This window comes from Fistularia commersonii, chromosome 33 (assembly GCF_037954325.1).
Source record: "Fistularia commersonii isolate RoL2024-O1a breed Wild chromosome 33, RoL_Fcom_v1.0, whole genome shotgun sequence".
Lineage (NCBI taxonomy): Eukaryota > Metazoa > Chordata > Actinopteri > Syngnathiformes > Fistulariidae > Fistularia > Fistularia commersonii.
The window spans coordinates 7,841,010-7,851,188 of NC_141316.1; the positions used below are offsets into that span (position 1 = coordinate 7,841,010).

At 44.3% G+C, this 10,179-nt stretch overlaps 2 protein-coding genes across 4 annotated transcripts; one reads left to right on the forward strand and one right to left on the reverse strand.

Annotated features, from left to right (window-relative positions):
- The first annotated feature begins 118 nt into the window (after positions 1-118).
- tepsin (TEPSIN adaptor related protein complex 4 accessory protein) lies at positions 119-7,353 on the forward strand. 2 transcript variants are annotated; one of them, XM_086140544.1, is made up of 14 exons: positions 119-218; positions 574-646; positions 1,049-1,140; positions 1,233-1,326; positions 1,411-1,478; positions 1,656-1,737; positions 3,019-3,090; positions 3,184-3,372; positions 4,411-4,597; positions 4,745-4,858; positions 4,988-5,066; positions 5,545-5,679; positions 5,778-5,831; positions 5,918-6,091. In XM_086140544.1, the coding sequence occupies exons 1-14, from the start codon at positions 180-182 to the stop codon at positions 5,945-5,947; spliced, it is 1,308 nt and encodes a 435-aa protein (XP_085996670.1). In that variant the 5' UTR covers positions 119-179; the 3' UTR covers positions 5,948-6,091. The 2 variants fall into 2 exon arrangements, with proteins under 2 accessions (XP_085996670.1, XP_085996669.1); XM_086140543.1 differs by having other exon boundaries at positions 5,778-7,353.
- Positions 7,354-7,641: 288 nt separating this feature from the next.
- On the reverse strand, positions 7,642-10,167 carry LOC147214876 (protein VCF1). Of its 2 annotated transcripts, none has more exons than XM_086140551.1 (4): positions 9,893-10,167; positions 9,390-9,596; positions 8,900-9,005; positions 7,642-8,611 (listed from the first exon to the last, which is right to left on the reverse strand). In XM_086140551.1, the coding sequence occupies exons 2-4, from the start codon at positions 9,404-9,406 to the stop codon at positions 8,354-8,356; spliced, it is 381 nt and encodes a 126-aa protein (XP_085996677.1). In that variant the 5' UTR covers positions 9,407-9,596; positions 9,893-10,167; the 3' UTR covers positions 7,642-8,353. The 2 variants fall into 2 exon arrangements, with proteins under 2 accessions (XP_085996677.1, XP_085996678.1); XM_086140552.1 differs by lacking the exon at positions 9,893-10,167 and adding an exon at positions 9,671-9,834.
- Between the last annotated feature and the right edge of the window lie 12 nt (positions 10,168-10,179).

The following is a 10,179-nucleotide window of genomic DNA, read 5'->3' on the forward strand; positions in this document are numbered from 1 at the left end:
CGGCTTTCCCTGTCAATCATACATACCCGGAAGTTGATTTGTTGGCATGGCCAAAAAGCCAGTGGCCTCTATGGTTGCGACCAAGTCGTGCTGTGATTGGCTAGCTGTCACATTCGTGCCCGCCCCTTCTGCTGCCCCATGGACGAAGATGAATAACCCGCTGCCAGGATTGCTAAATCATGGCAACATTCATGGAGAGGTTAGCATTTCTTCAGAAAGTAAGTGTTATTTACATTCATCGCTGGTGACTAAAACAATTACCAGCTAAGTGGCGTATCTTAGAGCTGTGGTGTCAGCTGGTTCGTTTCAACCCGCGTCGCTATGCAAACATTAGCTTGCTAAAAACTTAGCATGCTAGCTGAGAGCCTTAAGAAATGTTGATGTTCCTTGTCACGTCAAGTTTCTACTGTTTCGTCTCAAAGACAAGCTTTAATCGTTGATGTAACAGTGAATTTGTCGAGAAATTTGAAACGTCAATCCCGATGCTTTGCCAAGTATTGTTTATTTCTTTCTAAAGTTCGTGCTTGTACTGATTGGTAGAATTGTCTATCATCTCTTCCAACGTAACTGAAGGTCCCGACTCTGATGAGAGCTACAGCAGATGATGAAAACCCTTGTCCCGGCTACCTTTTCCAAGAAATTGGGAGTATCCTTTGCACCGTCTGCCCTGGTTCTTCCCCAGATGTATCTCTGCTTGCCTATGATACGTGTGTAACCTGGTTTTCTTTTTGAAAATGAGGTTTAATCTAGATCCATCACGTAGTGACATGTCATTTTGCAAACTCGGAACTTAAATATGGATGTAGAATGTAATATGCAGTGAGATTACTGTAAATTACACACACACACACACACACACACACACACACACACACACACATATATTCATCTTAAGATCCATGTCATTTTAAGGCTCAACCCCAATACTTCATGTTTTTTTTCTGCTATCCTTTGCCTCCATCTGCTCTCATCAATGGCCTTTTGTTCAGATGAGACATTCTTAGTTTGTTAAGCAGTTCTCATAACCTTGACCGTCACTCAACTGTAGAAATCTCCCATGAATCTTCAGGGTGTGATCAGTGTTTGCTCGAGTACCTTCTCGAGCGGCTGCAGGTAGAGTCCTGCCATGTCAAACTCAAGGTGAGTTTTGTGTTTCTTTCAGTTTTTGTAAAACGTTTTGAAGGTTTTAGCACAATTCCTGTTTGTGATTTGAGCAACTGTTGCTTCTTCAGGTATTAAAGATCTTCGTCCATCTCTGTGGCCATGGCTCAAACAATTTCCTCACAGAACTTAGAAGGAATTCCACCTTCATTCAGCAGGCATCAGGTAAGACACTGGCCTCACACTGTCACCTTGACTGCTCTGTACCGGAGCCTTAACGTAGCTTGTCACTGGATTTGTGTCCGAAAGTTTACAGTGGACCTCCCGACCCAATCCACGGGACAGCCCTGTACCAGAAAGTCAGAAACACAGCACAGGTATGACAAAATGTATATTTCATTTTTGTTTTAGTACTGCAGACCTAGTCAGATATCTTAGGCATCAAGGCAAAGACACACTCAGCCTCTCTCTCTCTCCCTCCCTCCCTCTCTCTCTCTCTCTCTCTCTCTCTCTTAATTTTTTTATTTTATTATTGTTTTTTTGTTTTTTCACAGGAAGTAGCCCGGTTGCTTTTTACGGATATGATCTCAACCAAAAGCGGCATTCTGCCATTCAACATCACCACACCTACAATGGGTGAGTAATCAAGAAAAAAAATGAAAACAGCTACATTATGACATGGAGGATTAGAACTGTGAAGACTTTCATTAAAATCCACATTCATTTCTTTAACCAGTCACAGAACTTAAATTATATGTATGTACGTATATGTGTGTGTTTGTGTACATAAGAACAGTAGTCCCTCGTTTATTGGAGCCGGGATAAATGAAAATCCGCAAAGTGGCGACCATATTTTTATTGTATTATTTATATATTTTAAAGCTTCATGACCCCCCCCCACACTCTCATTAACCTTTCCCGTACACTTCCTATATAATTTACATAGACACAGCACCGCAGAGTAACACTAGGAGCAGCGATAGCACGTCGATGTGCAACGCAGGAGGCGAGACGCCGAATGCATGCTATGCACAGGAGATGCAGAAAATGATGCTCCGGTTGCTGACCTGATCAGAGTCCAGTATACAGAGCACCATGCTCTGGCTGGCCGTTTATTTTATCATAAAAACGCTAAATACATAAAAATAAATTTATACCGCAGAAACTTGTGGTATAGCAAAAAACTTGACTGTACTGTATTGCACACCGGTATTTCTCTGTTTAGTTGAGTCTTATCTTATTTGACATGACTGCACTATACTGTACACCAGCATTTCTCTGTTTAATTTTAGACTTCACTTATTTTTGGTTACAGTAGTAACAAGGCATAAATGTTATTTATTACTCTTGTTACTATTGCTACACTTGTCACACTTAGGTTAGGTCAAAACACAATACATCTCATTACTATATAAGATAAGATAAGATAAGAACAACTTTATTAATCCCGAAGGAAATTGTTGTGCCAGAGTTACAGAAAATATAACAGTAATAAATAATAAAAAGAAAAAGGCAGAATTAGAATTAGAAATAAACTATAAACTATAAGTGTCTTAGTAACAAGTGAGGTAAGGAGTGCACAATAGTATGATAAAAGGAAAAATTGTCGTGTAGCTGTTATGAAATGAAATATTGCACAGAATATGTTGTCCTCTCTTCTCCATATGTTGTTCTGTCTTGCATTTTAATGTCTGTCCTGTGTCTGTCTATGCACGGGATAGTGAGAAATGTAATTTCAGCTCCTTTGTATGTCCAGTGCATGTGAAAGGAATTGACAATAAAAGCTGACTTGACTTGACTTGAAAACTGTCAAAAAATTAGACCTGTCAGAGTTAAAAATCCGCAATACTGTGAGACCAAAAGGTGAACTGCGATATGGCGACCATTGTGCAGAAGTCCTGCTGTTTCTCTGTCCAGGTATGGGCTCCGCTGCATCCCACAGGCCCGGAATGCAGGGCTTCGGATACAATCCAGGGAAGCAGGGGGCAGGTAGGTGACACTGCATCCTGCTGTCCCTGTATCTCCTCCTGTGTGCATCTCTATCCCCTTTTTAAAAATCTCTCCATTTGTGTCTCTCCGCAGGCAACGACTCGTTACTAGATAAGATCCAAAAAGCTGCGGAGGTGGTGGCCAGCGCTGTCCTCCCCCCAACAGAGCACCAGGGCCTCCGTCTGCATGACAACCACTACCGAGCCGTCGTGGCCCCTTCGGCGCCCATAGAGGTGGCGGTGCCGGCGTGCGCTTACAACCTGCCTGCTCACCGTCCAAAAGGTCTGGCAGAGAAACTTGGTGTTGTGTTTCAGCACTGACTGACAAACTGACTGTAGCAGCTCAGCAGGATTACTCAGACAGGCTTAGCTGGCCTGGATTAACCTCACTTTACATCCAAAACTCAAGGATCCTCCCATGTATTTAATTTTTTTTTTTTTTTTTTGCTGTGACTGGGTAAATACTGGGACCCTGTTCTGATCTTTAATAGTGATTTTCTGAAAATCACAATGACAAATAATAAATTATCATAATTATCTCAATATTAACCATGTAATGCACATTCTATGGTTTAATTTGTTAATTTACCGTAATTCCCGGACTCTGAGCCGCTACTTTTTTCACAGGCTTTGAACACTGTGGCTTAAACAGCGAAGCTGCTATGGATTTTTTTTTTGTGGGATGACGAGCTTCATGTCCCCAAAACATTTATCCTCGTCATATCGGACCATTGAAATTACCGTGAAATTCTGAGGCTGTTCAGTTCCGACACAGAGGACGATAACTTTAATGGTTTTAATGGCAGAAGGAAGACGAAGATAACGATTAGCTGGAGTAGGACAAAGCGGGGATAGAAAATGGATGGATTGACTTTTCCTTGTGTTATTTATAAATAATTCTTTTCATCAGCCGTGTTACAGGCGCTGTAGGAAAATAAATATTTCTCGTATGTATTTTTGGATGTTACTGATATGTATTTAATTAAAAGTAAAAGTATTTTTGTATAAATATCTCATGTTACAAGCTGGACCCCTGCCGCTTATAGCCAATTGCGACCTAGATATGTACACATATATTTATTTGTTAATTTCTAGCCCGTGCAGCTCCAGAAATCACGGTATGTTTACACTGATTCTCATATGTTACTCTATTTTGCTATATACAATATGAGGTATTCAGGATTTTTCAGCGGATGTGGTAATTATTTTAATAAACTGTTGGTCCATTGCATGGTGTCTTAGGCCTCTCTCCCGATCCATAATCACTCCTGGATAGTCTATCAACTGACTTGTTGTCGTTGCGTGTGAACCTTCACGGCAGGAGTCAGCCAGAGGTGCCCAGGTCAGGTTGGCGGCGGCTGGGAAGAGACCGACAGCGGCAACACCTCCTCTCACAACTCCTCTCAGGAACTCGCTGCCAATAGCAGGGCCTCCATGGGCAGCAAGTCAGCCGGTACCGGAAGCCAATCCGGGGCCAGCAGAGAAAGCAGCGGGGACCTTTCTGAACGGTGAGTGTCTAAGTCGACTTATTAAGACGTCGGTTTCAATCCGTCACGGTGACGTGGCCTTTTTCGAACGTTTTTCTGCAGATACAATGTATCTTGGAGATGTTCTCACCTTTCTTCATGTATTTCTCATCTACCTCTGTGTCTCAGGGTGGAAGCCTTGCAGCTGGGCGACTGTGGCCAGGAGGTGGCTCTCATCAACACGCTAACCGAAGGCTCCAAGGTTTTCCTGTCCAGAGAGGAGAGTCAACACTTCATCAAGGAGTCAGTGTGTCGAAAAATCACAATTTGAGCGCCTCCTTGTTTGGATAGATTAAATTAACCGACAAAAGGCGGGATACAGCAACGTCCCTTTCAGTTCATGGCCTTATCTATTTTTTTTCAATCTGCCAGGTGTTCCATTCTGAACTGTGAGGTTGTGGTGGAGCTGCTGGTGAACAGACTTCAAGAACCTTCAAACACCATCAAGATGGTAACACTGTTTTACAATCCATTGAAAGGCCAGCTTATTGTCACGATATCGTCTTCTTCTCCTTTTGGCTTTTCCCTTGAGGGGTTGCCATAGTGAATCAACCTTCTCCATCTAACCCTAGTCACTGAATCCTCCTCTCTCACACCAACTAACTTCATATCCTCTCTCACTATCTCCATAAATCTTCTCATTGGTTTTCCTCTAAACATCCCAATTCCAGCATCCGTCTACCAATATATTCACTCCTCTGTGCATAACCCAACCGTCTCAGTCTGGCCTCTCTGACCTTCTTTCTATAACATCTAACTTGTGCTGTTCCTGTAATGGACTCATTCCTGATCCTCATCACTCCCAAAGAGAACCTTAGCGTCTTCTTCTCTGCGACTTCTAGCTCTGCCTCTTGTCTTTTCGTCATTATAACTGTTTTTGATCAGGATATCGTACAACCCTGATATGTTGCGACTCCCTTAATGTGCAGCGGGCGCTGTGTGCAATCGCGTGCCTCATGACCTCTGACCTCCTTGCTCTGGAACAAATGTTTGGCGCGACGCAACAAAAGCTTCGTCAGCTCAGTGAGGGACCTCCAGGATCTGTGGTCAACAAAGCCACAAAGGTACGAGAGACCGAGTAAAATATGATGAGCTGACAGATAAGACGGAACTCCACCGTATGCTACACACGACTTCAGTTTGACTTATCCTCTCCTATCAGATCCTGCGGCAGTTCGAGGCTCTGATCGGCGGACCTTTACAAGCTCCCAGACAGGTCACAGCGAGCGGTCGCCATCAGGAGATGTCTAATCAACTTCTTACATCTACATCTCCTTTACTGACGGCTGATTCCAACCCCAGCCGCTATCAGGTGAAGGCCCTCCAGCCTGATATCGCACCCGAAGGTGTCAGTCACCCACCGTCCCCCTCCGACCTGGACATGACCAACAGCAGCGCCTCCGGGAAGGAGATGAATGCCAATGAGGAGGATCCTCTTTTTCAGCGACGGGTAGTACTGCAGTCTGGAGCCCCAGCAGCCAGTTTTACCTCAGCCATCTTATCGGAGTCCAAGCCAGACAGCCCCGCCCCTCGCTCTGAGTCCCCGGGGCTGCAGCCCTGCACCACCAGACTGTCCCTATTCAGCGGTATGGAGCTGGTAACCAAAGGGAGACCCCTGTCTGACGCTCATGTCACCGAGAGAGGAATGTCCCTGACCGAGACAGCAAAAGACACTTTGCGGGAGAAGCAGTCGGAGGAAAACTCCGACAGTCCAGCAAACCCGTCCCCACCGGGGGTCAGTAGAACCAGCCAGCCAGCATCTGCCTTCTCCTTTCTGAACTCCCGATGACCACCGACTCGCCAACGCTATCGCACTTGGAACAGTTGAAGTAAGATGTCATTTTCGGAAAAATATTTTTAATCGCGCGAAGGAAGATCAGATCTGTAAGGTTAGGATATAATAAATAGCCTGTTCACTCGACTGCGTTTTCTATTGGTCTTATCTGTATGGTGCCTCCATTCTAACATCAGCTTGAATCAGGAGAAATAGAGTGTGATTTCTCCATGAGTGCAGTTATCTGGAGGCACAGGTTGTTTATTGACAGTTGCTTTATCTCAGGATTCTTTTGAACCTTAACAACCTCTACAGCATGCTCCTAACCTCCGAGGGGAGAAACCCTTGATTTGCAATTTGCACTACCGATGCTATTCATGTCTTCCTTTTATTTTGGGTACTAAGCTATTATTTTAAAGTAAATATTGTCCAAATGGTAGTTTACAAGTTATTTATTACATCTAGCCTGAGTTGATTGTAACATGCCAACGAGAGTGGCTGCAGAGTGCATGTTTTTGTTATTTTGGAGATCTAATGAAGGAAACGACAGCGCGTCACTCTGATCAGTAACTCGGAAAATCGGCATAATACAAAGTATCTGAGGCACCATGATCACACGAATAACCAAATAAAATGTGGATTACCAACACTTTCTCAGCTTGTCATTCCAGTAGAGCGTAGAGTACAGTAGAATGTAAAACACATTTCCAGCACTAGTTCAGCCTAAAGCCATAAATGTGTGCCAATGTGTGTAACATTGATTTAGGAAATTCAAGCTGCATTGTATCACGTGTACATTCATATTAAAAAAAACCTTTGCACATTAATTCATGTTCCTAATGATTACAAACATATATTTAATGTATCACCTTAAACAATGGAGTATTTTTTATTTTTATGAAAAATCACTCACACCATGATGTGGTTTTGATAATATGTATAAAATATTAAATGCCAGCTGATATACTTATGAGTGTCTTAATGAGTGAAAAGTCACATCAGATACATCAAGAAATTGGCTGTGTCCAACAGTTTTTCAGTTCCACTTTAATTTCAAGAAATAAAATGACAATGTATGATTTTACGGGATCTTTAGCTAATGATTTGCTGATTTATTTGTTTTTTAGGAAGTGGTTTGACAAAGGCCAGTTCGCACTGGCATTTTCACCCAAATCCTGATCAGGTAGACCATATTCGACACATGTGGGTATATTGCCCAGCGCTTAGCAATTTTACAGTACATCTTATTTAATTTGCCAGTTTATTGGACTGTTAAAACATTCACAAACAAGTAAAGGTGATGTGGATGACACAATGTTTGCCTTTCTTTCAGGGTCTTTCTGTGTTGAGTCACAGGGTCTAGATCTTGACTGTCTGGGTCATGGTTCTGTTCCATCAACTTGAATGCACTGACCTATAACACCTCAATGTTGTAGAAACAGGACTGTTTACACAAAAAAAGACCTTCACAAAAAGACACATGGCTGAAAATAAAGAGAATGAGAAGTTACTGAGTAAAGTGCATCGCTTTATTTTGTTCTGCAAGCACTTGGGATCACACTGTTCTTGTGATTAGCACCAATGAAAATGTCCACACATTAACGCACGCATGTAAAGAGAATGATACCTCTTTATAAAGTGCACAGAGTGCGTGCACACACACTCACTCTCAAACACACACCCACACTCGCAGGCAGGCAGGCAGGCAGGCGCACACGCACGCACGTACACACATCAACACTGCACAGTAATCCACAGTGGCTGGGCCATGGAAAGGCAGATGTGCTTATGACCTTCACAAATGGTACATGGTGAAGTGGGGATGAGCCTCAATGCCCGAAAACTGTAAACTTCCCCAAAACATCATCCCCTTCCCTTTGACCAGAATGTGTTGTTTGAGGCTTTCGCTGGAATCAGCGCTGCTGGGCAACGGAAAAAAGGAGTAGAAGGGTCATGGGTCACAGTCATGTCGAGCCTGGACGCCCTCTTGTCTGTAGACTGCTGAAATGCGCCTCCCTCAGGACTCTGTTGATGGAGTCATAGGAGAAATTGCTGCCATCACCATGGAAACCGTGCTGCAAGGAGCTGGCAGAGTCCTTGGGTTTTGGGCTGAGGGAATACTGGGAGATGCAGTTGTTCTGACTGTGTATGCACGGTCTGGTGGTGACCACGATGGGTCTCTCTGGACTGTTGATCCCATTACTGCTATCGCTGCTAGAGGACTGAATACAGAAGCAGAGCTTTGATTCGCCACCTTGCAGATACATCAGGAGACATAAATAAAACATGCTAAGCTGTTCCTGTCAGAATGTATGTTTGATGCCAGGTTGCTGGCCCTATTCCCCACTGTTTTTGGCTTACATTACAAGGACGGAGTTGTATGATTAACGACCTTGGCTAAGGATTTGGTCCTGGCGCCCGTATTGCAAGCCAACAACTCATGGAATAAAAGAAACATGCACGGCCGCATGAAGATCTAAACATGAATGTAAGGATAAATTGAATTTTACCTCAGAGTCAACATCTGATACAAACAGACAAGGGCCACCTCCTGACCTCTTGGCCTGAGGACTCAACTGCTGGTCCTCCTCGCTGTCGCAGCTACGATGACGCTTCCTGTGAAGAGCAAATGTGAATCCAAGGTGACATTTTTGTGGATAAAGACGGTGAAGCAAACTTGTATTTAAAAGGAGTCGTTGTGACAGGAAAATGCAGGGAGGGGGTTGAGTATGAGAGAGAGAGAGAGAACATGAAGAGGAACCAAAAATAGCAACAGTCAGACAGTTACATGATCAGACATTTGGTAAGAGAAACACGACAAGACATTACTGACTAGATCTTCATTCTGGGCTTAGTTGAGCTCCAATACTCTAATATGGGATATACAGAAAACATACCATGGGCGCTGTGAGATATTGTGTCCAACAAATGGGATTTGACAACACATATTGCATTTCAATTGTTGTAAATGTAGTCGGTGAAATACAGGATTATGCCTACCTGTTGTCAGTCAACATTTCTGCAGTGTTTTCCAGTTTGGAGGTGAGAAAGGCTGGCACTCCTTGAGAGCCGAGACCGAGTGGAAAGCGTTGCTCCGGTTGCAGCTCCACGGCAGGCGATCGGTATGGCAGGCTTTGCTCTCAACTCATCTCAGATCATCTCATCATCTCACCGGAAAGTGAACGATATGTGAGCACCGCTGAAAATCTGAAAAATAAAATTTGAAAATAATCGGGGTTAAAAAGCCCCACAACTATGAGTGGGGGGGGGTTATTTCAGACCTGTCACTGCTCCGAGTCAAGCATGTCCCATGTCCGCCAGGACAAACCGCTGCTGGCCGTGTGAACGCCACCGAACTAACTGCCAGGCGACCCCCGCGTCAGAGAGACAAATCTCGGGGAGCCCTCGGCTTGACGGCGGCGGGGAAGAGGCCGGCTCCGCCAGACACCACCGCGCAACGTTATGACAGCTACTTGTCAAGCTAACTATTTTAGCTAACTCACCCGATGCGGCGCTACGCCGAAGTTCTTCCGCTTTCGTACGCCGTCCAGATACCGCAAATGGTCGCTAACTCCCCGCTGCGCTCGACAGAGGTAGTCGTAAGTCGTGACAGGAGTATAAACGGCCGAGCTACGGAGGGGTTTTAACGCTACCGGGAGGACAGTAACGGACACTTGGGCGTTGTTAAGTTTGTCATAGCGGCGAGCTTATCTTTGTCGTCAGCGCCTCTCACTTCCTGGAGCACGGAGCTCCGCCCCTCTGTTTACATGACGTCACCGGAGCAACCGCA